The sequence below is a fragment of the Podarcis cretensis genome (genome assembly GCF_951804945.1).
Source record: "Podarcis cretensis genome assembly, chromosome: 14".
Taxonomy (NCBI): Eukaryota; Metazoa; Chordata; class Lepidosauria; order Squamata; family Lacertidae; genus Podarcis; species Podarcis cretensis.
The window spans coordinates 45,737,135-45,762,579 of record NC_137183.1 but is presented as its reverse complement, the minus strand read 5'-3'; the positions used below and the strand labels follow the sequence as shown (position 1 = coordinate 45,762,579).

Here is a 25,445-nt window from a genome sequence, read left to right as displayed (position 1 = left end):
AGTGCTTTGATTTGTGTCCCTCTCTGAGCAACGCTCAAACCATTCCTAAGCTGAGCTATGGTGCGCTTTGCAACATTTACACATGAACGCCAAGTTAAGTGACAGCTACACTGACACCTTGAGGCCTTTCCATGCAGCTTGTGAGTTGCTCCAGCATGGAGTAAAGAGGCTGGGAGCCAAGATGTTAAAGAAGAGGATAAACGGTTTACATACTACCTGTAGGCTTGCTCTATGTAGGCACACACATAGGACAATCTGCACTGTGCCAGGAATTTTGATAGCCTAGTGATTTTTGGCAGTACGGTACACAAGGGATTTCTATGGAAGCTTTATCTGCTTCTTGTGCTTTACATGTTTGAGGTTAGAGCGGGTGTGGGGAATTTTTGGCCCTCCATATGTTGCTGAACTACAACTTCCATCAGCCCCAGCAAGAATGGCCAATGGTCAGGGGTGATGGGTGTTGCAGTCCAGCAACATAAGAAGGGCCAAAGATTCCCCATGCCTGGGTTAGAGTGTATAGTGCTGCATAATCCAGGTTTTGTGGTTTAGGATTTAGTTTTAGGTTGCTTTCCAGGTTTGCATAGTTCAGCAAGTTTATCGTAGTCTTGTTCAGCCCTGAACAGATGGGGAAATTCTTGTTGTTTGCTACTGCAATAGGACTGCTCAATGTGTGGACACCTGCTCATAACCTGCACAGCTGATTAAGCTACCCATCTTGAGAAACCAAGGGTCAGGTCTGAGAGTGGATGGCTCCAGGTTCTACTTCAAACATGCTTTTCTCTAGATATGAATTCTGTAGATGAATTCCCTGCCTCCTTTTCCAGTTTAGATCAATGTATTTTATAAAACAGAATAATATGGTTTTGTAAACCATAGGTCTTTGGGATGATACATTAAGTTGCTGTCTAAAACAGTCACTCCTTGTAACCTCATTCAATATGAGAAGACAAGACAAACCATTCTGGCCCCGTGGAAGGAAAAGCAACGTGTTTATACAAATAAGTAACAATAGGCGAAAAAACAGAAAGCAGCCACCACACCCAGGGAGCTTCAGAGAAAAAGAAGAGCTCTGTACCAGGAAGAATTTTGAATCATATAATATTCTCTATACTAGCAGGTTGGAGCATATAGGTAGCATTGTTGAAACAAGCAAAATGGTTCCATGGAAGTATCAGATAGACCTGTCAATAAAAGAAGCAAGCTAGTACATAGTCTGAACGCAGCAGTAATTAGGAATTAGCTCATCAGTCCTGTTCAGATGGCAGCTTAGAAGAACACACTCTTTCTGGAGAGGAGGAGGAGGAGTTGGAGTTGGGATTTTCCTGCAGCCCAGCCCCATTCCCATTGTTGTTAAGGGTAGTGGGGACCCTTTCCTCTCCCCAACTTTGCACCACACTTTTCAATGCATATTGGCCTCACTTGACTGTGGCAGCTGAGGTATAGAGTGAGGCCATGTCTGGGAGGGAGTGATTAAGTTGCTGTTTGTATGATATAGCCCTAAATGGAGGTGGGTGAAAGAGATAGTTGTAAATTATGTTTAATACTGCTAGGGATTTTTGTCGACCAGACATACGCTTTGCAACAAATGGTTGGCTGGGCATTAGCTGTGTTATCTGTATGGTTGGCAGGAACGCTTGAGAATGAGGTTTGTATGTGGGAAATTGCTAAGGATGTATTCGGGAGAGGTTACTCAGGTGAAGGAAGCATGGGTGCAGTTCTTATTTGAGTTATTTTGTCGCTAATAATGCTGTTTTGTGTAGTTTCACTGTATTTTTGTCTTTGATTTTTGTCTGTGATATTTCTAAGTTTTCCTGCTAATCATACTGCTTTAAATGTGTATTTTGTATTTGATCTTTATGTGCAATACTTTATTTTGATAATTCATAATGTTCTATTTTATGTTTTAAACTGGATTGTAAACCACTTTGAGATTATTATTATTTAAATATAAAGCAGTATAGAAATGAATTAAATGAAATAAAGCTAGACATCCAGAAGGCCAACTGGCTCTCTCTTATCTCTCTCTTACCTTGAGTAACACAGGCTCCTCATTCTTTTCCTAAAACTGGAGACTCAAGGCAATATGTTTCCTAGTCCCCATTAGCAGGTAGAGTGGTACCTCGGGTTAAGAACTTAATTTGTTCTGGAGGTCTGTTCTTAACCTGAAACTGTTCTTAACCTGAGGTACTTTAGCTAATGGGGGCTGCCGCTGCGCCGCCACGCAATTTCTGTTCTCATCCTGAAGTAAAGTTCTTCCCAGGGCCAAAGAGGGGGGAAAGTCATTGTGTTGACTCCGCCTTCTAGTTAACCCTTTCTCCCAGTTCCAGTATATTTTGGCATAGAGCTTGCTCATTTTGTGTCACAGTTGTGTTCATCTGTCTGCAACCACATACGTCTTATTTGCACATGTATGTAATCCTTGTAGGTGAGGCCACCTGCCAACTCAAGACCAGTTTGGAAGTGCCTGATTTCTAGTAACAGGCACTTTTTCAGACCTTTGTGCCTTTTTGGCTTTTGGGGTGGTTACTTCTGGCACTGTTGTGGAAGGGTTTGTCTCCATCTAGCTTTCTTGGTAACAAAATGTTCTAGCACTTTAGTTGTGATTCTGAACTAACCCTTTGCCTTGAAGAGTGACTCCTGTGCTCAGATTTCCTTGAGCACCTTGTGGGTTCTTAGTGAAGCACTTTACAGTGATCAGTGTTTTCAATGGCACTTGAAGTTCTTAATAATCACCTAAGTATTCCCTCCCTAAATAAGTGCCTTGTTGCTGCTTGTTGTCAGAGAAAGGACTGGATTACCCTAATTACCTCTGCATTGACCCTGCCATTATTCTTAACCTTGCTACTGCCAATTGCACACTATCAGGATAAAGGAACTAGCCACGAATCTCTCTTCGCTCTCTTTGCTCTAGTTTCAGTGTAATAATAGAAGCACAACATATTCCTCAACTATTATTGCACATTTAATATTTTAACCTGATTTTTTTCCAGGGGGAAGTCATTATTTGTTTGTGTTTCTACCAAAATGTTTCCCTCTGTCAAAGCTTGCAGACTCCCCACTCATCTTTGCAGGGGTTTTTAAAACCAGTATTAACTCTCTCAGTCCCAGTACTTTAAACCTAGGTTATGGTTGCCACAATGGAGTGTCTCATTTTTTGTAATGAGATTTTTTATTATTATTAATTTCATTTCTATACCGCTTTATATTTTAAAGAAAAGAATTCAAAAGCAGCTTAGAACAAATGAAAACATCAAATAAAACAATCCTGAATAAAACAAATTCAAGCCTCCTGGAAATTATTTCACATCCTTCTCTAAGTGACATTTTGCTTTCCACTTACTTATTTACCTGCTTAATTTATAGAGCTGCCCCATAGCAGAGGTATTCTAGGAAGCCAGTGTGGTGCAGTGGTTAGACTGTCGGAGTTGGACCTGGGAGATCAGGGTTGAAATCCCCACTTAGTCATGACACCCCCTGAGTGACCTTGGGCCAGTCACAGCCTCCTAATCTACCTCACAGGGTCGTTGTAGGGATGTAACTGAGGAAGGGGGTGAACCATGTACTTCTTGGAGAAAAAGGTGCACTATAAATGCAATAAATAAGCAGTTCTGTTTACGTGCTTAAGAAAGCTGGAGGGAGCAGCCAGAGGGAGATGTCAGTTGCCAATCTGGCATCCAGAGATTGCCATATGGTCGCAATTGGAACTGTGACAGTCGCAAAACGCATTGGCACATGGGGGATTTCTAACACTGGCTGTAGCTTAGTGGCATAGCACACTATTTGTACGCTGAAGATCCCAGTTTCAAACTGTATCATCTCTAACCAGTGTGCTCACAGGCTTCCTTGCAATATTACATGGATTTTGGGGGCACCTTTGATTTGCAAAGGCCAGCTTGGTTCTGGAATGGCAGCACTGCAAGGGATCCTGGGTCCTGTCTCTTGAATTGCATGCTGCATCCTCATCTCCTGGCTATCCGAGACAAAAATGCAAATCCTGTGCCCTTGGTGGCCATCAGGAATGCTTCTGAAGCATGGAGGCATGGAATGGAGCCTTAAATACTTGGGGTATACTTTTTATTTCTCAGATTTACTGAGGAAGGTGAAGAAGCTTATTCTTTTACACATTTTTTTGTTGAGAACAGCCTAAGCAACGTTATGAAACCGTGTTGTCTAGCTGACTGCTTTTGCAGGCTCACCCTGCTGTGCCTTTAGTCCAGTGCTGTTAAACTGCCTTGGGATTGATTTTAAATGAAGGCGCACAGTTAGATGCAAGGTCACTGCAGAGCTCCTCTAGTATTGATTTACAATACTGCTGAGGGCCGCAAACTTTAACTGTCTCCACTGTTTCTAGCAGAAGGCTTTGTATGGGCTGGAATATGGGAACTTAATGCCTGCTGTATCTTCAAGCCATTGGTCTACAGATTTTAGGACCTTTAATATTTTATCAGCCAAAGTGTGACCATCTTTTTAGCCTTGTTGTGTTGTTGCGAAGAATGGTGGAGTTGTTCATTACTTCATTCAACTGTGTCCTTTATTGGTAAAGGTTGATTAAGGCCAGTGGTGGTTGTAGTGATTAAGAAAAACCTGTGACCCCACAGCTCACTTCCAGTTGTTTAACCATGGTTAAGTCATGAACATCAGGTCTGTGCTGTAACCAAGGAAGAAGAAGGTGAAAATGTCTGACCACAAGAGAGAAATATGGAGGCAATGCATTGGTGGATGTCTTTTGTGATTGTGGATATCAGTGAACAAGGAGCTGTCCAAAATGCTTTATACTGAATATAGCTGTTCTTGCTCTCCTCTGATTCATGTTGCCATGTAATGTCTATATGTTTGGATGTCATGCCAATTCTGAGTGTTATTTAAACAGAATAATGCAGAGGAGGAAGAATAAAATTGATTGAACACAAAGGGAATTAGTAATGCAATGTTATGTTTTGTCAGGGCCTTATGCACCAAAGTCAGCTATGAAATTATTTTTTATGATAGGCTGTATTGTCCATAATACAGTCCTAAATTGTATAAACCCATGAGAAGTTTATGTGCTAATTACTATTCTAACATTGACTGTAGTTTTTTGGGAACATTTTAAAATCTAAACTATTTACCAGGGATGCACAAAGTTTGGCTGACCTTGGTATCCAGCCAAAATTCAGGTTGCCATGACCCCGAGGGCAAAGTTTTGTCTTTGGCATAATGATCTTTGACGGTGCTGTAAAGCACAGTGTGAGCTCACCAGCATGACAAGTGAATTTGTCGACCCACAAGTTCAACAAAAATCTTTATAAACAAAAAATGGGTGTTGAGAAATAGCAGCATTTGCATGAGGAATTTTTATAAAACAGCATACCCTTTTTTTGTTCAATTTATTTCAATTAAAACCCATGGACGCGTTCCTCTCCCCTTGCTATGTTGTACTCAGGACTGTGCCAGGGAGATGTCATGTTTCGTACTTACTGCCCTGCTTATCTCAACTATGGGAAATTTATGAAACTGGGCATACTTGCACAAGTGGAGCAAAAAGGTGCTGTTAATAAGGTAAACAGACCTATAATTACAGCCTTTAGTACATCACAAAATACACCTTGCATTCCCTGGAGGAAATAGCTTGAGCTTTTTAAGTCTCTGGACTGATGGTCCTGTGTGAAACTAAACAAATAATGAATTTGTAGAGGTAGCCATAATTCAAGGGTTAGAGTATCTCCATTGTATACAAAAGGTCCTAGGTCCAGTCCCCAGCTGGCAGAGCTTGGAAAGGCCACTGCCTGACACCCTGGAGAATCACCGTGAGTCAAAGTAGACAGTAATGACTTGGATAGACCAGTGGTCTGATTTGGTGTATGGCCAAAACTTTTGAATCCTTTACAGAAGCACAGAATTGCATCTTGCCAACAAGTGAATGATGTATTCAGGTGACTAAAAATGATGCTCTTCCACAGATTATTGCATGAATAATTCCATAAATCAAAACATTTACAGATACATGGTAATTAATTTACAACTGCAGAGATGCACACAGGCACCAGCAAGCATTTTGTTGGAGACCAGCCTTGATAGTGTATAAAGAAATGGAAATGGTAAGCAGTGGTTACTCTGTTGTGGAATCATATTGGATGGACTACAAGTGGTGGTGATGATTGGACTTGAACCAGACTGCCATAAAACATGTACCTGTCTTCAGTGTGTTAAGTGATCTATTGCCAGCTAAAATAAGGTAGCAAAGGTGAATGAGCAGCGGTTATGTGACTTTAGGTCAGCTATAGCCCAGATTGTGAAATCTGATTTTCTTGAACTAGCTTTGAAATCTGAGAACAGAAGTCCTTCAGTTTTAAGGTGCATTGAATACTCTTCCCAGGCTTATGTATTGTGAAAAAGTGTTTTCTAACAGTGATGGCTTCCTCTTTTTGCATACTTGGGGGACAACCTAGGAACATAGAAATGTATTAGTTCGTGAACTAATTGGGTGGAATTCAGCGTCACACTATTTAAATTGTTCTGCCAATGCAAGTATTTCTGCTTGCCAGACAGAATTATCTCCCCTCTCTTCCCCCTGTACACTGTGTGTGGGGGGTCTGATTCCCACCAGCTAATTCGGGAGGAGGCCCTGGTTGTGCCAGCATAACTGGTTTTTCTGGCTTCCATTTAGCACAGCTATTCATTTGAATCCAGCCCATAGAAATTGTTTAAGCCCTGAGCGTAACCCACTCAGTGCCTTCCACTACCTGCACAGAATGTTTTCAGCCCTCTTAACATCACTAGAGATACCTGCGACTGAGAACAATGGGAGCAAGCAAAGATGGACTTCCTCATAACTTTCATCTGGAATTACAGTTTCCAGTTGTGGCACTCTCATGGGTGATGTACAGCAAGCATATTTACATGGTTTTGTCTACTCAGGCTGCAGGGGACATCAAACATCATCTTTAAAATCCTCTCACGGTTACTGTGATAGGCTGCACAGTGTGGTTAGTTTAATGGCGTAAGTATATTGCACAGACCAGTGCTGCACCAACACACACTTGCATTTTGTTTAATTACCAAGTTTTGCTTTGGCTTCCTTTCTTTCTGCTTCAGGAGTTCTATGTAAGGAGAGTTTCTGCCATTCCCACTACTGACTGCCAGCATGAATTTTGACTATTTCTTCCCCAAGGTAAGGATGGTAGTCATTTTAAGAAGTCAGTTGTTCTGCTGTGTAATATTAAACTTAACTGAATATATGTTTTCTTCTCAGGTGAGGTCTCAAAGTGTGTGCTGTACCTCCTCCACTTATTGATTCCCTATTGTAATCCAGGTTTGAACTCCTTCCCAAGTAAGTTCAAGATTTAGGGTAGTATCCAACATTAGTCATGCTCTGAGCAGACTCATTGAAATGAATGGAAATTGTGAACTTAGTTCCATTACTTTCAGTGGGTTTACTTAGAACAGCTTAATTGGATACAACCTTTAATTCTAGATTCTTCTTTAAATATGAACTGATGAGATAAGATGGTGTCTAAAGCTTCTGTTTTTGTGTGTGTTACAGGCTACATTGTGACCAGTCTATCGGACTGCCATGTGACCACAAGAACCTCCATCAGAACCCAAGGTTCCTCTCTGCCACCCCACAAACAAACAAAAATGAACACCAGAAGAACTTCTGAAAGCAGGTCAACTGTTGCCACGGCGATCAGATTGTAACTGTGGACCTTCTATCACAGCATGTTTGAAGCAATGCATTTCAGTGGACAGCAGCAGAGCCTAGATCTAGGTGGCCTTCACTGAAACAGCAGCTAAGCCATGGATTCATCGTGTGGCATCTTGGGCACATCTGTATTGCTTAGGGTTAACTTATTAAGCTGTACCTGAATAATAACGCAGGCGGCGAACATTTTGTGCAGGGGTTCCGTTCCTAGCCCCGTGAGCATCGGCGGGGCGCAAATAAGCCTGCCCCACCCTGTTAATGTCCCTGTTCTGCCCTCTTCTGGGTCCGAAAGGACCTGCACATTGGCAGTCGCTTGTTGGGGCCAGGGCAAAAGTGTTGCCGCCTTTTGTGCCTTCCCTCACAAAGTTATTATGAGAATTAAAAAAAATTGAATATTATGAACTTACATTAGATGTGGGGCAAATTAAACGTGTAAATTTTAATGAAATGATACCAAGGAGATCAACCAGTACTAAAGCAGACGTAGCCACCAGCATGTATAATAAAACAATGTTCAATAAATATGTGCCAAAAACTATCTGTACAAGCTTTACAACACTTCAAAATACGTAAGAAGTACATTTTATATTAAGGCTCTACTCCAATATTCTTCTGTACAGTACTGTGTTTGTTTGTGGAATCATGGGAAATGACTTGTCAAGGGAGATTTAGAAATCTTGGTGGTGATAAATGAAAGTGGGCTTGTGGTTTCTTGAAACTCAACTTTAGTCTTGTCTTATTTTTAAGCGCTTACGGAGAAAACATGTAAATGTGTGCTGTTTCCTGAGTACCGAAAATATGATGATTTCGTGGGCTTTCAGACACGCATAAACATGCTCTTTCTCTCTCTCACCTCAAGGTTGGCCTGATTTGACTTTTAACCTACAGTCCTCTTGCACATCATGCCATCACTTCCTGTTTCTTGAAACTGCTGCTTCTAATTTGCCCTTTTCTCCTTTGGAAGAACAAGATTAGGGCAGAAGATGCTCTAAAAACAGGAAGTGATTATGCCATCTAATACAGTGTGGCAGAGAGGGAAATGGACAGGCTCTGAAGCCTCACTGTCTTTGTAGCTGGATCATAGGAGCCTGGGTTGTTGTGCTGTTGCCACATACCCCATACACACAAAGGCCTAGCTACCTCTAGCAAAGGCTGGGAGAATGTGGATAGGGTTTACACTGACTTTCTCATTTTGCATCCATCATTTGGTTTGTATGTCCTTTTTACTACTCCTGCAAATGTGCCAGGTTTGGATAAATAATTTTTAATTGCCTTGTTTATTTTCTGGCTGAAGAATTTGGATTTGTTACAGAAATAGAATTCTGCAATACTGCCTTCCCCCAGCTCTTTTTATTAGATAAAACTTGTTCTCTTCTTCACACCCTTCATAAATTTACTTGTTTGTGCACGCGTGCAGAGATTTTTCTTCGCTATATACTATACCTCGGACCTTCCTTGTTTCAAAGGCACACAACACACATGAACTAAAATATACCTGCATTTGCAATGTTTGTACCATAAACCACAGTGAAGAATAAACCATTGTACAAGAGGTTATACTAGTGCCGGGAAGGAGGGGGAGAGAGAGAGGTAATGGCTGGTCTTTGGGGATGAACTAGTGTCTTGTCAGTTAGGTTGGAGAGGATGGCAATATTCTGCTAATGGCAATGATTTGGGGAAGATTTGAGTATCCATCGACTGATGCTCTGTATACAATCCAGCACAGTGATTTGCTGTCTTCAGTCTGCAGTAACCTAGCAACAAGCTACACACCCTCCTTGTGAAGAAAGCTAAAGGGCTCTTCAAACACATTATTGTGTATTGCAAGAGCCTTTAGTATTTTGAACAATCTCAGCAGTGCTATCACATTGTATCCTCATGGGCTGGTAGACATCTGTGAACCTGCAGCATCATAACCTCTACTCTAAAAGCAAAAACTAAGCTCACTAGAGCTGTTGCATTATGTAAGCAATGATTGTCAATTCAAGGTGGAGGCATTAGCCAGAGTTCTTGCAGTACTTTGATCAATAGTTCAAAATACATAGAATTGACACAGATATAATAATACATAAAGTTGTATGAGAGAGACATTGTCGTTCGTTTTTTCTTCCTTCCTTCCTTCTTAAAGAGCGAGTTGTAGATATAGATGAAATCCAAACACACCATTCCCTTTGTTATATGGGTACCAGCTTCTCTTTCTTGAAACTTTCTGGGTATCACACGAGAGAGGCAGTTGGAGGGCAAAGTTCTGGATTTGAATTTATCTCTCTTTGATACCCTGTCTCTTAACCCAACTGCAAGGTAAAGGAATGCACTTCCACACTAGAGAAGATAGCAAGTTCCAGTTCTCAACCACAACTGTTCACAACTGAATTATTGCCACAGTCCTTTTCAACGTCACTAAAAAGGTAAAGGTAAAGGTACCCCTGCCCGTACGGGCCAGTCTTGACAGACTCTGGGGTTGTGCGCCCATCTCACTTAAGAGGCCAGGGGCCAGCGCTGTCCGGAGACACTTCCGGGTCACGTGGCCAGCGTGACATCGCTGCTCTGGCGAGCCAGAGTCGCACACGGAAACGCCGTTTACCTTCCCGCTGGTAAGCGGTCCCTATTTATCTACTTGCACCCGGAGGTGCTTTCGAACTGCTAGGTTGGCAGGCGCTGGGACCGAGCAGCGGGAGCGCACCCCGCCGCAGGGATTCGAACCGCCGACCTTTCGATCGGCAAGCCCTAGGCGCTGAGGCTTTAACCCACAGCGCCACCTGCGTCCCTTTTCAACGTCACTAATCTTAAGCAATTCTTATTCCAGTGTTTGGTTCTCAGAATCCTTTTAAAAAAGCAGAACAAGTGAATATATGTTTGATATGTCTATGCCAGGATTTGACATCCACTTGGTGATCTCCATTTCTATAAGCATGGTTGGATTTACAAGATATGACTGCAGTTCCAAGATACTATTGGGTGTAATCCACTGCCCACATCACCTACTCCACAATAAGCCAGTGGATACCTACGGATGCAGTTCAGTAACATAATATAGCCTTATGCCTGCAGCCACGGAATGTTTTTGGTGATCCTCTCACGGCAGCAAACTGATACATATTCTTCTAGCAAATCAAGCAGTTTGTAGTTTTACTGTTTTTGTTTCTTTTGGGTGTTAATGGTGGGAGGGGGCACAACTGCTTCCTGGTGTGTGTGTGTAAGTGTCAGAAAGAAAGGGGACAGGGTTCTTGAGCCAGGAGGCAGAGCACCGACAAAATTTCAAAAAGCAAACAAACCCATCACTACAATATAAAATGCAATTTGTTCTGCATCAAGTTCATAGTGCTGGTGCCAGTGGGGGTTAAGGATGGGAGCACAGCAGTAAGCCTGCTGTAGAACCATGTAGCCTTGTTGCCTCTTCGTAGACTGTCTTCAGCTGTTTGTAGAGGGACCAAATCTTCACTTAGCATTATTGTTCACAATAGGTAGCACCCGCTCTTTTACACAACAGTGAGGGGCAAAGCAAACGTGTACCTGCTTTTTATCAGCCCATTTTTAGCAGGAGAGGCTGTTTCTAGATTAATTAGCCCAGTGCAAGATATAGCTGCGATAATGCTTTTCAGGCTTTATAATATTTGAAAGTATTTTGATGTGCATAACTGTGCGTGTAGCTGTGATACATGAGCCATACACATTTTGTGAAATGTTTGTTTTATATACATGTCTTGCTTGCTGTATCTCAAAGACTTGATTATAAGAGCATTAAAAGTCACTTTCAAAGAGGAGGAAACGAGTTCTCTCTTGTGGAATGGACCATATCACTGGATACATCATCAGCCTTGATTCTTAATCATGATTTGCAGCTGTGTGTTGAATGTGGCGATTTTAAAAATCAATTAACTTAAGCAAACTACAATTTTGTAAACCAGAACAATTAACAAAATGTCCCCTTTTTGCTTGTTTTAATAGGTCTAAGAGGGCTAATCAATCTTGGGAACACATGTTTTATGAACTGTATTGTCCAAGCACTTACCCACACTCCACTACTGCGAGATTTTTTCCTCTCCGACAGACACAAATGTGAAATGCAAAGCCCCAGCTCATGTCTGGTCTGTGAAATGTCTACACTTTTTCAGGAGGTGAGTCATCCTTTCCGCTTATAACTTGTACATTCACACATTTGTAACACACGGCAGCATTACTTTTTAAATTTTGGGTTCAGATTAGGTTCTAAGACAAACTGCGGTTTGCTTTAGTTATAGTTGAGAACCTAAACTGTGGTTTAAGCTTTGTAATGTATAACAGGCAAACTGAGGTTTAGAACTTCATTTTTTGTCCCCTCCACACTTAGCTTTGTAAGTTCACTCCCCTCTCTCTGGTGCGGGAACCTCTTGAGGCAGTGCAGTCAGTGGCCATTGCTATAGTTTGTCTACTCATTTAACCAACTGGTTAGCACAAATCGTAATTCTTTGTAAAATATATATTTTATTGAAAGATAAAAAGTACATAATTACAAGTGCACAGAGTAAGATAAGATGCAAAAAGGAAGAAAAAGAAATAGCACCCATGTGGAAAACAAATAGCACAAATCTTAATTTACAAAACACCTTTGAAAACATGATTTGTAATTTGTTTTACTAGCTGATCACAAAGCAGAGTTTGTCAGTTCAGAAATCATGCTAAGCCATATTTTACCATTATTTATTTAAAACATTTCTACTTCTCTCTTCAGCTGAAAAGACTTCCAGAGCAGCTTACACATAGTTAACAAAAGCAAGATAGTCCTTGCCTGCAGGCTGGCAATCTAAAAGACATGACATAAAAAGAAAAGGGGATGAGGAGGGAAAAGGAAAAAAGAAATCTTAGGCAAGGCAATAGTTCTTAAAGAGTAGTTCTTACAAATGATGAGATGGAATGAAAGTGTTTCAGGAAGCTGAAGAGCCAAATATAGCTGGTGTCTCAGCAGAGCCTATGAAGTATGTCACATAGAGGAGGGAGAAAGGTTGTTTTCTGCTGCTCCAGAGAAGCGGACACGGAGCAGTGGTTCCAAACTACAAGAAAGAAGATTCCACCTAAACATTAGGAAGAACTTCCTGACAGTAAGAGCTGTTCGACAGTGGAATTTGCTGCCAAGGAGTGTGGTGGAGTCTCCTTCTTTGGAGGTCTTTAAGCAGAGGCTTGACAACCATATGTCAGGAGTGCTCTGATGGTGTTTCCTGCTTGGCAGGGGGTTGGACTCGATGGCCCTTGTGGTCTCTTCCAACTCTATGATTCTATGATAAGTAAACCTTCTCATCTCTTGCTGTGCCTGCAGCCTGATAGAATGGTTGCTGCCAGGTGACAAGGGAGTGAATGCCAAATGGAGCTGTTCTGTTCTGTTGTCTGTCTATTGTGGTAGAATGTTAATATGGTTAGAATTGCATAAAAACTGAGTAGGGTTTACATTGCAATGAATACTTAGAACATCTAAGCATTGTTTCATTAGCTTCTTGCCATAGGAGAAAAATATGAATATTTATGAGTGTGCATGTATGTAGATGATGGGTGATTTAGTCTTCTAATACAAGAATGCTGTTCTGGAAATGTGGTGTTTCTTTTCATAGGACATCTTGGTGTACAGTTAGAAATGAACTTTTTGCACCTCAGATTGCAGCCCATCCTTAACCATGTCTTTCTTATCCAGACATACTGCTTAACTGTGGCTGCTCTTTGTGGCCTCAGTGTGCAGGTGCACGCATGGGTTTCAATGACCGAACAAGGCCTCCTTCAGAAACTTTTAAAGAAGGCTATCTGTAACATAGGGCAGCCTAAACATATAATAATAATAATGTAGAATTTGTTCACCAAATCAAATGAAACAGGAATCATGTAGTGCCCTTTTCCTGCAGCCTCTTGTCACCAAATAAATTAATTTAGTGGCTTGTTCCCAAGGGAGCTTTAGTTAGTTCGAAATGTTCTTTTTTTTTTTTACAGTTCATCTCTGAAATAAAGATGTATGAGGAACTAGAATAAATACAAGCATTTGATGGCAGTGTGGAATACTTTTCGGCTTATTTTCCATCCATATTTGTGTGGTTATGCTAAGAAACTTTGGGGATACCGGACAAGATTGTAGGACATTCTTACCTGTAATTAAAAGAATTAATTGGCACTGGTGTTAACCACAGTTAAGGTTGATCAGGCTCCCTGCTTCACCATGTTTCTTAGTCAGATATATCCCTTAACCATGCCCAAGGTGAGAAGGTGAAACCCACTCTCCTAGGCGCAGGGCATTTCCACAGCCCTCCACTGCAGTAAATACAGCCACGCTGACAAGCAACACACAAGAGAGACAAGTGTCCTCTTTAGGCAGCTGCCATTCTGAAAATGGAGACTGGATAAAGATGATAGATTCAAACAGTGATTCCTAAAACGAAGCTTTGAGAAATTAAGCCTAAGATTGGAGTATAGGATCTTCCAAGGTCTTTATCCTGCTGGGCACACTGTACTCTGTAGTTTATATGGTGAGACAGTGTTGGGCTCTTGCCTACACACAAGCTTACCAGGTTATTGTTTGATTACCTTGGGATAAAAATCTTGGTGTGCTGTATGTGTGTGTGTGTTAGCAGTTCTTTGGCACCCATCCCCGCTCTCTTTTCACCTTTCATTTGGCTCTCTTTTCTAGTATTGAACTGCTTTTCCACATCAAAGGGTAGAATCTATTTTTGCCTCTTTGTCTGCTTACTGTTATTCATTGAAAATATTGTACATGAAGAACCATATCCAAGCTGAAGTCCTGGGGGGGGGGGGGCTAAAGGAATGTAGAGGCACTATTGCTGCACCTACAGCATGGCTTGTGCTCAGATACAGGTTAGGTACATTTTCATCCTCTGCATGGTAATAGCCAGTGGTTAGCACGGGCTGCTTCTTAAGATTCCTTTTCATCCTAATGAAGCACTAAATAATATAAAAAGGGGAGCTGCAGTGAAGTAATTATGGAAAGTGCTACTGGGTAGAGTGACCGGATAGTGCCAAGGCTAATTGTAAGAAGTGACAAATTTTATTGCTGCAGTTCCCTGAATTATGTCAGCAGCAGTGTCAGCAGATTTCAGTTACCACACCCGGGCTCTAGTCCCTTGGTGACATTCTCGTTGGCATCTCAGAGTTGCCTATTGATCCTCTTATGAAAAAAAGTGCTTGTGCATTGTTGCATTGCTGCAGTGTAGTTTCATGCCAAAAATACGGGTAGCTGTGCAAGAAAACAAACTTTCCTTCTTAATTGAATTGCATATAAGGTGATATACAAAAAGCTGTTACTTCCCCATCTATCCCTCTCTAAAGATGGCTGAGCAAGACGTCTACTGCCTGCTATTAGTAGTAGTAGTAGTAGTAGTAGTAGTAGTAGTAGTAGTAATTCAATTTTATATGCTACCCTTTAGCCAAAGATTCCCAGGGTGGTGCACAACAATAAGAACATAATTTACAGTCCCAGTAATGAACAGAACCACATTCACCACAAGAAAACTTGAATAATGTAGAAAGGTGTGCATGCTGTGTGTCAGTTGCAGTTGTATTAATTTTATGGCTTGAAGGCTGTAAAATGGATGGGGAACCTTTTTGATTGCATGGGCCAAACCCTTATCAGGATTGGCCCTGCAGACTAAATTTGATAGGTGGGCAGGATTGCCCACATGTCAGTCACCTGATGTGATGCCAGGTGATTTGAGACTTTGAAAGTCCGAAGGCAGCATGGCACATCTAAAGCAGAGTTGTTGTTCTTGTTGTGGTTGTTTTTAAAAAAAGACAACAACTTCATTTTACCAGGGGATTCATCTTTGTAGATGTTTGCATTGAAACCCCTGCTAAAAATGAAGGGGTTTTGCTCCATTTTAGCAGTGTTACTGTGCAAGACCCTTCCTGGTCAAAAAACTGACCTGTACAACCAAACTGAGCAGGGTTTAACCCCAACTCATCAGCTGATGATTGAGATGGGGGTGCTTTGATGCTTCTGCATTGGCTGTGCACAGCATTCTGTCATGGGGCACTGGCGCACACAGTCAACATAGATTTGAACCCCACACCCCCAAACCATCAGCAGATATCACCCACCCATTGGAGTGATGTCAGCAAGTTTTTTTTGGGGGGGGGGTTGCCTTGCCAGCTGCCTTTTCCCATGGAACTCTCTTGCAGAACTCTTCATTGCTTATTTGATTGGGTACTTCCTTCAACCTTGCCCTTAGAGTCGCGCTGTTGTTGGCATCCATCTGTCTTAAAAGATAATGGAGAGTAGCTCCGGGGGTGAAGTCAAACTGCTGTGTTAGCAGCAGTGAAGTGACCTCCCCAGTGCGCAAAGCCTGGGCGGTGTGTATGGAGGGCCAGGAGTTGCCGGAAGGAGGCATCCACAGTACCACCCAACTGTCATAGGGACTCTACTCTGGGTTTGTGTAGGGTTTACTCCTTAGCCTTTTCTTCTCCCAAAGATACCCCACAAGACAGCAGATGTTTAAGATCAGCAGAAGGTTTAAGACCTTCTTGACCATTAGACCCACTATTGGTCTTGTCTGCTCAATCTGCCAGATCTTGTCTGTGTGGATTGCACAGGCCTGTTCAATATTACCGCACAAACTCAAGTATTCCTGCTCCATAGTAGAGTATTTCATTTATTTTTTGCTCTGCAACCACAGCCTAGCACACCCTGAATCGTGTTGGCTGCTGAGGACAAAACCAGGAGAGGAACTGGACTCAAAGTCCAAGTTCTAGGGCAGCCATGAATTCTGTACCATATAAAAGTACTCTGTACCAGAGTAAAGGCTCTGACTTGACATTGCATATCCATGTCATAAAGAAACCCAAGATTGTATTTGTTACAGGGATGAAATATTCCAAGATACTATATCAGGAATGGTTTAGGTAACCTAAAACATTTCTGATATGGTGGTAAATTGCTTGGGATGGTGGGTTAGATACGGACACAGAGGTTGAAATTCTGAACTCGCTTACCATTGAACACAATAGTTAATCAAAGATGGAAGTGAAAGCTTCTGAACTTACCTTTTCAGCTGCAAAAAGGCTTGGACATAGGCTAGGCACATTCCCATACCACTAAACAATGGTTTATTATTGCATTCAAACCATCCCAATGAAAAATATTTGACCATTTGTTATATTCTTTTTCCGAGCAGTTCTACTCTGGGCACCGATCTCCTCACATTCCATATAGGTTATTGCACCTGGTATGGACGCATGCACGGCATTTAGCAGGGTACGAGCAACAGGATGCACACGAGTTCCTCATTGCTGCGTTAGATGTGCTACATCGACACTGCAAAGGTAAGGCTTTTTCCTGGCAGTTTTTCCCATTATGGCCTCTTCTCAAAGGAGAGCAATTTCAGCACTAACCAGGTTTCCTTCTCCATCTAGTATATGAGAAGCATTTCCCTTTTTACACTTTAATTACAGATGTAATAATACAATTTTCAGTTGGATCCATCTGGCCACATCATGTGGGGCACATAGAGCTTTTAAAACCGGTCTACCTCACATAGTTGAACCTCTTCAGTTTTTACCTTTGCAGATATATTAGGGCAGGGGTAGGCAACCTAGGGCCCGTGGGCCAGATGCGGCCCAATCACCTTCTCAATCCAGCCCGCGGATGGTCCGGGAATCAGCGTGTTTTTACTTGAGTAGAATGTGTCCTTTTATTTAAAATGCATCTCTGAGTTATTTGTGGTGCCTGCCTGGTGTTTTTACATGAGTAGAATGTGTGCTTTTATTTAAAATGCATCTCTGGGTTATTTGTGGGGCATAGGAATTTGTTCATTCCCCCCCCCCAAAAAAAATATAGTCTGGCCCACCACATGGTCTGAGGGACGGTGGACCGGCCCATGGCTGAAAAAGGTTGCTGACCCCTATATTAGGGCATATGGAACAGCATTTTCCTTTAAGTGATAATTTTCTTTCAGTTGAATAATACACCTTTTTGCTGTTGCTGCTGCTTTACATATTGACAGGTGCAAGTAGGTGGTAATTTCATTTCCCCCCCCCCCCTTTCTTGCCAGATGCCATGGGAAGCCCAGTGAGTGGGTAATACCTTTCTGTGTTGCTGTGAACAAGCTTACAAAATAGTCTTTTGAGACCCCCTCCTTGCTGAACCTAATTGACTTGGGTAATTGAAAAGGGAGCAATCTTATCCTCCTGTGGGCAGAAATGGCTGTCTATTAAGCATATCCAGCAGGGATGTTGCCTGATGGACAGTGAAAATGTGAAGAGGCCATTTGTTGGCTTCTGTCTGAGGACCAGAAATCCTAAAGAGAAGGAAATGCTTTTCAGATGCAAGGATTAAGTCTTGTTTCTTTGCACTGATGCAGAATCAAAGTGATCCTCTTAGATAATTAATAGAAGCAATAATTAAATTTTAAAATTATATAAAATCATTACAAAACAAGAGAAATCAAAGCAGCAAGGTGATACTGTGCAGCTTTTTTCTTTCTATCCCACTCCACAACTGAGTCAGCAATGCAACTTTGCATGACTTCTTTTTAAAAATGAACAGAGAACCTATTGTGTGTTAATAAGAATTCAGCGGACTGTGTCTTATGGCTGGAAGTTAAATCCCTTTTGATTGACAGTTGTTCCATAGTAAAATAGTTCACTTGTAAATGCTGTGCAAATTTAGTAATTCACCACTAAAAATAATGTATTCCAAGCTGGTCTTGGCCCTTCTTACAAATCAGTGGGATTTCTAGCTTCCCCAGTTCCAGTGATATGGGGACAGGTAACAATGCTTTTTAAAAAGGTTAAAAGCAAAATATAGTCCAGCAGAGAGTTTAACTCTGTCCATCCCAAATCAGCCCAATGCAAAAGTATCTTCTTACAAAACTTGATTTTGTCATCCTGCTATTATGTTTTATGTAGATGCATTGTTAATGTTGCCTAATGGAGTATTCACTGTGGTTGACTTTGGTGGTAGTGGGTTACTCTGATAGAATTTGAAGATAAGTCTATTTTTTAAAATCTGTTTACCTGCTTAGTGCTTTCAACTGGTTATTTCTGGTTTAATATATTGCAACCCACTTGCAGCCAGAGGAGATATGCTTTTTCAAACTATATAAGAGATTGGAAGTGGGTCATGGGATTGTCTTTTTTCCTCCCTCCAATAAAGCAGATTTCCCCCACCTACCTTAATGCCAGTTTGTAGATGCTGTGTCACAGGTAATAGTTATGGCTAGGTGGGTTCCCTGATGATCTAGGGTTGTTAACAAAGTTCATCTCTTGGTCAAGCATTGCACCTGACTAGGCTTACCTGCAGTTTAAGTCAGTTTAAACATATCTCTTACCCCTCCTGGCTTTAACAGTGATTAGATGATACTTTGCTCTTATCTGTGGTTGAGAGAATCCCACTTGACTAGAACATGAAATAAAAAAAATTAGCCTCGGCTCTTACATTAGAACTTGCCTTTAGCTTATTGAACACGGTAGGGTAACCAGATTATTCTACAGAATTTATACTATGTTTAAAGCTGCTGATGCCTTCTTTTCTTGCTTAACTGTACTTTGGCAATTTCACTTAGGTAGTGCATATATGATTGCATGTGTGGTTTTCTTAAGTGGAAATAACCATTTTGCCAGGAAATGCTTGTTGTTTCTAGAAGTACATTTGTCGCTCACTGGTCCTCTTAAGTGGGGTTAAGTAGTCATTTTCACTAACCACCTCGGCAGTGCGGCCTATTCTGAAATCAGTGCTTGAATTAGGCCAAGTCAAGCCATTCTTCTGGTTAATAATAATAGATTATCCTCCCACACCACTATGGGCTCTCGCAGAGTACATTTGGGATTAACTGACTCTCCACTCTGCATTGATTAAACTCAGTGCAACAGGAACAATAATATAGAGGTAACTTTCACACTTGGTGGGTTTTTTCCCTTTCTTTCCATATTCTTCATGCAGCCATTTCCTTTCACCTTGCCTTTCTATAATGGCAAAGAGGCTAAGAACTTTCTATACGTGCTATTGCTGGTATGTGGAGCCCTTTATGCACACCTGCCTATATACATTATGTAGGGATTTGTTTCAGAGTCTGTTCCATTTTATTTTATTTTGTTCAGGTGACGATAATGGGAAGAAAGCCAACAACCCCAACCACTGTAACTGCATCATAGACCAAATTTTCACCGGTGGACTACAGTCCGATGTCACTTGTCAAGTCTGCCAGTAAGTATGATGGAGTTAATTAATTTCATTTTAAAATACAGAATAACTCACTTGACGTTGAAATGATGAGCATGGAATACACAAGATGACATAGCCAATGCTCTTTTATGAAAGAATGTGTGCTTCACACTCCCCTGGTTTAAAGAAAGTACAGTGGTGCCCCGCAAGACGAATGCCTCGCAAGACGGAAAACCCGCTAGACGAAAGGGTTTTCCGTTTTGGAGGTGCTTTGCAAAACGAATTTCCCTATGGGCTTGCTTCGCAAAACGAAAATGTCTTGCGAGTTCCTGCGGGGGTTTTTTTTCCTCCCCCCCCCCTTTTCTAAGCCGCTGATCAGCTAAGCCGCTAAGCCGCTTATCAGCTGATCCGCTAAGCCGCTAATAGCGCTAATCCGCTAAGCCGCTAATGGGCTTGCTTCGCAAGACGAAAAAACCGCAAGACGAAGAGACTCGCGGAACGGATTCTTTTCGTCTTGCAAGGCACCACTGTAGATCTCTTCTTCCTCACCCTCTACCGCCCTGGGTCCAGAGTGGAACTGCCAGAATTCTGTACCACTAAACCCCATGGACTACTTGTTCTAAGTGATTGTATTCCCACTGCCAGTATATCTCATGGGGTGGCTATTGCTGTAAATTCCACAAACTCCTATGCCCTTTAATAGGTTCTTAAAGGTCCGTTTAAAGAAAGTTGACAATAAAAGCTGTTTTTATGGAGGTGCTTTCTGTAGTCTGAGCACCCTCTAGAGGTGAAGTACTACCTCTCCCTTCCCCCGCCCCCCTCCCAAGTAAACAAAGCCTTGAAGTAAGGGCTGTTCCACACATTCAATTTTGAGATAAGAGTCGCCATAAAAGGAGGTTTCCTCCTAATTTTTACATAGTTTAATTGTCTTGTGAACACATTTTTGTATGTCAATATCAAAAGATACATACTTTTAAGAAGGAACAATTTTTCCCCAGATGATCTTTATTAAATTTTTAGTTACATACTGTACATACACATACATTATATTTCACATTTGTTTTTGCTCTCCCGAGCTGACTTCCCTCCTTCCTTCTTCTGGCTTTTTTATGTCCTCTTTGACTTTTCGCATTGTCTTTGTCCATTTTAAGAAGGAACAATTTTTCAGAATCCATTAACATAAGGATTGTTAATATTTTTTATCATGTGTATCCTCATTCACTTTTGTCATGTGAATCATTTCAAAGTCCTTTACTGCTTAAAAAGTGGATGTGCCAACCATTCCTATGTATCATTTTTGCCCAAACTATTGCTTAGTTTATCCATTTGATTGCAGTCTCTCCTCTTCCTCCCTAGCGGTGTTTCCACGACGATAGACCCATTCTGGGACATCAGTTTGGACTTGCCAGGTTCTTCTACCCCATTTTGGCCTCTGAGCCCAGGCAGCGATGGCAGTGTGGTGAATGGGGAGAGCCACGTGTCAGGAACCACGACCCTCACAGACTGCTTGCGAAGGTACAAACTGTGGCAGACGGCCTTTAGCAAGGAGCAATCTTAACTCCCCCTCCTGCTGTCTGCAGACCAGCAGTTTTCGGGCAAATGGCCAAGGAGCAAAACAGCACCTCAGCTGCAGTTATTAACTGCTGAATCATCTTGCAGAGCAGTTCGGTTCACTTGCAGAAAAAGAAACCAGGACAAATCTAAGCATGTAGCATAAACTGACAAACTGGTAGGTAACCAAGACTCAAGTGGTCCCACCTGATGACCACTGGTTAGTTTCCCCATGGATAGGCTTCAGCACTGCTTATCACACATTGTTGTAAGTATAAACTGCGGAAAATACGGCTTCATTTGGCACAAAATATGCTCTCAGAATAATCGGCAGAGAAACAAATGGCTAAAAGAGTCTTAGAGCTTGATCTCTCCTCTTCCACACATTTTTAATGTAGATTCTGTTGAATTATGGACTTCACTATATCTGAGAATCAGGGGCACGCCTTGACATAGGAATATTGCTCCTGCTCCCCACAAGACTTCCAACCACTCCTTTACATTCTTGTTGTCGGGACAGAAACAGAGTCTCTCAAGGGACAGGGAGGGGTTTATGATGCTGGGGAGGAGGAATAGGTGGGCAAAACAGCCAGTTTTCCCAGTACCCTTTGGGCAAAGAATCTAGTACTGTCTCCTTCCTTTTCTCTTCTGTACCTCTTCTTCAGTTCTTGTAGTGTGGAACAGCTAGAGGCGAGAGAAGTTTCCAGGCAGCTAATTCAGCACTGAAGAGCAGAGGTCCAAATGACAGAGTTCATTGTGATAATGTATGCAGTGGGGGAAACTGAGTTTTAAGATTTTTCATGGCAAAAGAAAACAAAATTATTTATGTTATATTGCCTTACATTTGATAATTGGCCAGGCTGAAGGAACTTGATCCTCACAGAGATCCTATGTGAGGAAATACACAGAATCTCCTCCTCCCCACCAAAAAAGTACATTTCTATAAACGGAGCAGGATTTTTAATTCTGTCAGCTAGGGAGAGCAGGGTGTGTGTGGTGGGTGATGAAATAGTGAATGCAGGGTTCCCACCTCTAATTACAAAGATTTAATGGAAGTGGGTTTTCCAATTCCTAGGTAGGAATCAACCCAAAAAGGGGGGGGGGCAAAGTCAGCCAGATATAGGGTGTATATTTCTGCCATCTTGCCCTTAAAGCTGGGGTAGGGAACCTACCCATGGGCATCTTTCAACCATGGCCCACCCTTGGGTGGGGGGCACCTGTCAGTGCTGAGAGTGGCCAAAGTGGGTGCTTGCACATGGACATACCAACACCCCACCCCCCAGCTGATCCATGCAGATCAGCTGTGAAGTAGGGTATTAATTATCTTTTTTTTACCTTCACCTTATTTACCGCCCTCTCTCATGTGATGAGCAAGGAGGAGGAAATTTTCATTCCATAGCAGCTCTGGACTGAGCAGAGAACTTATACCTCTCTACCCAACACTACAGAGGGTTGTGCCTGCTTGATTCTGCATTTCATTATGACACAGCCACCACCAGAAAGTTGGGCCACTGGGGAAGGCTTGGTGAGCTCTATGAGGCCCATTGGCTAGAGGATTCCTGCCACTATTCTGGATGAACTTAAGCAATAACAGGCAACATGTGGCTAATAATGTTATAACAACATACAGTGGTACCTCTGGTTACGTACTTAATTCGTTCCGGAGGTCCGTTCTTAACCTGAAACTGCTCTTAACCTGAAGCACCACTTTAGCTAATGGGGCCTGTTGCGCCGCGATTTCTGTTCTCATCCTGAAGCAAAGTTCTTAACCTGAAGTACTATTTCTGGGTTTGCAGAGTCTGTAACCTGAAGTGTATGTAACCCAAGGTAACACTGTATATGTCAACTTATAAAAGAAATCAATATTCTGTGAACAAAATTAGAGAAGGTAGTCAATCAGTATCACTAAGGCAAACAAGCCTTTCAATAGTCCCAGTTCTGCAATCATGTGATAATAGAAGCTCAAAGTGTAGATGATCGCGGAAGAGAAAAGATAGGACTCTTTCATAGGGGCCCATATTCCATAGCCATCTTTGGAACAACCAGAAGCCTGTCAAAATAAATACGTCCATATTGTTTGCAAGCAATGTTTCTGTCATTCCGATAGCCTTACAGTCTAGCAGTAATGACCAACTGCAGTTATTGGGGAAAGCTAGAAATGTACTGAAGAAAGGAGCAGCAAAATCTGTCTACCAAGACAGTCTTTAGATTTTAGCTCAACAATGCAGTCCCATGTTGCATCTGACAGCTTCCAGAGCAGTTAAAAGAGGAAGAACCATCCTAGTTTATTCCTTGCTTTAGGATTGCCAAGTTTTTCATAAAGAACTATGAAATGTATGAAGAGGATAAAGCCAGCAGCATTGCCCTTAACTTCACCTACCTTTTTGGATGCTGCCCATTGATTGCTTTGTTATGGAAAAAGAAAACATTGCTTCACCTTTCCTGTCATAAGCTGCTTCTCTGTACATGTAAATGTAACGAAGACCAGCATATGAGCAGAGTCCAACAAGAAGCAAGTTTTGTTCTGGTTTCAGAGTAGGCACACTGTTCCAGCCATCCTGATGATTGTACGATTGAACAATGGAGCTGAGAAATTAATCCAGGCCTAGACTATAGAATTTGTTAATCAGCTATATCTCCATCCCTTTTTGAGAAGCCACCTATTGCTCAAGGAGATTCAAAAGGTCCTTGCCAAAGAATTTGTCCAGCAACATACATGAATTTGTAGGCAATACTGCATGGAGTTTTTTGACCTCCAAATAAGGTGGTGGGTTAGAGGAGCCTTACATGTCTTACTAAAGTTCTGCATGGTTACAATCCAGGAAATTCTCCCCACTGTGTTCCGCAGCTTTCCATTTCAGTAATGAGAGTGAGGAGGTGTTTCCATATATCTCCTTGGCTTAGTCCTGACATCATATTATTATTCATAGCTCGGGTTGAATGCTGCAGAAGTCCTTCTGTTTAGGCTTTCCGCATCAAGACATCACTAAGCAGTTCTCTGCTGTAGCTACAGGAAAGTCACTCCAAAGAGATGCTCCACTGCTGTATGATGGTGATTTTCTGCTTTATTCACTACTTGTGTTAGCAAACAAATATCCATACTTTCCCCTTCTCCAGGTCCCTGCTCACTTGTCAGGATTCTCAAGTGCACATTCCAAAACAAGTCATCAGATTAGTCAGTTCTATGAAATACTTGGTCTTCAGTTCTCCTCCTTCATAGTAGCTAAGAATATAAGAACAGGCCTTCTGGATAAGATTTAGGCTCCATCTAGTCCAGTATCCAATGCCCAACAATGGCTGTCGGGATGCCTCTGGAAAGCAGGCTTGAAGGCAACAGCTTTCCCCATTGTATTCCCCTGGCATTGCTATTCAGAGGTACACTGCATCTGAACATGTGAGATCCTATTTAGTTGTCATGACTTAAAACCATATCTATACCTTTTAAGAGATCATCTGCCCTTTTAAACAGGTATCTATGCCACTGTCATTACCACGTCCTATGGCAGTGGACATCAGAAATTTGTTATACAGAGAAGCGCTTCCTTAATTTTTTAAATAAATAATTGCACACATTCTATTATTCCCCTATCGTAATAATTTCCCCCAAATTCACCCCCCCTCCCCAAATGCTTTAGTCGTTACTTAGAAGGAGGTTCTCAAACTCCTAGTCATGTTAGTTACTCCCCCCCCCTTTTCCAGTGCTACAGTATCCTTTTGAGAATGGGCGACCAATGCTGTACACAATATTCCAAATCCACCCACACCAAATACTTCTATAACAGCATTGTGATGCTGGCCACACCATCATTAGGCTTCGCATGAAGCCACTTCAGTATTGGCTGGAGCAGTGGTTTCTAACCAGTGGCCCGTGGCATCCTGGGGTGACTTGCATGATGGTCAGGGGTGCTGTGGGCAACACTGGCCTCTGTCCCTCTTTCCTTCCCTCTCTCCTCTAATGCCCACTCACATCTCTGCCTCTCAAAGGCTTGCACAGCTGTTTGTTGCAGCAGCCCTGCTGCTGCCTCCCAAGGTGAAGTCCTGGCCTCACATTCACCTTTGGCCAGTCTCTGTTGGGCCACTAAGGCT

At 42.0% G+C, this 25,445-nt stretch overlaps 1 protein-coding gene across 3 annotated transcripts in view; it reads left to right on the top strand.

Moving 5' to 3' along the window:
- The window catches only part of LOC307203205 (ubiquitin carboxyl-terminal hydrolase 22-A), a 110,668-nt gene that overhangs the window by 70,387 nt on the left and 14,836 nt on the right, over positions 1–25,445 (top strand). For all 3 annotated transcript variants that reach the window (XM_079953853.1, XM_079953852.1, XM_079953854.1), the window contains 4 exons: positions 11,630–11,799; positions 16,822–16,969; positions 19,745–19,850; positions 21,165–21,323. In XM_079953853.1, the coding sequence (XP_079809979.1) occupies positions 11,630–11,799; positions 16,822–16,969; positions 19,745–19,850; positions 21,165–21,323 (583 nt within the window). The remainder of the gene's footprint in view (positions 1–11,629; positions 11,800–16,821; positions 16,970–19,744; positions 19,851–21,164; positions 21,324–25,445) is intronic.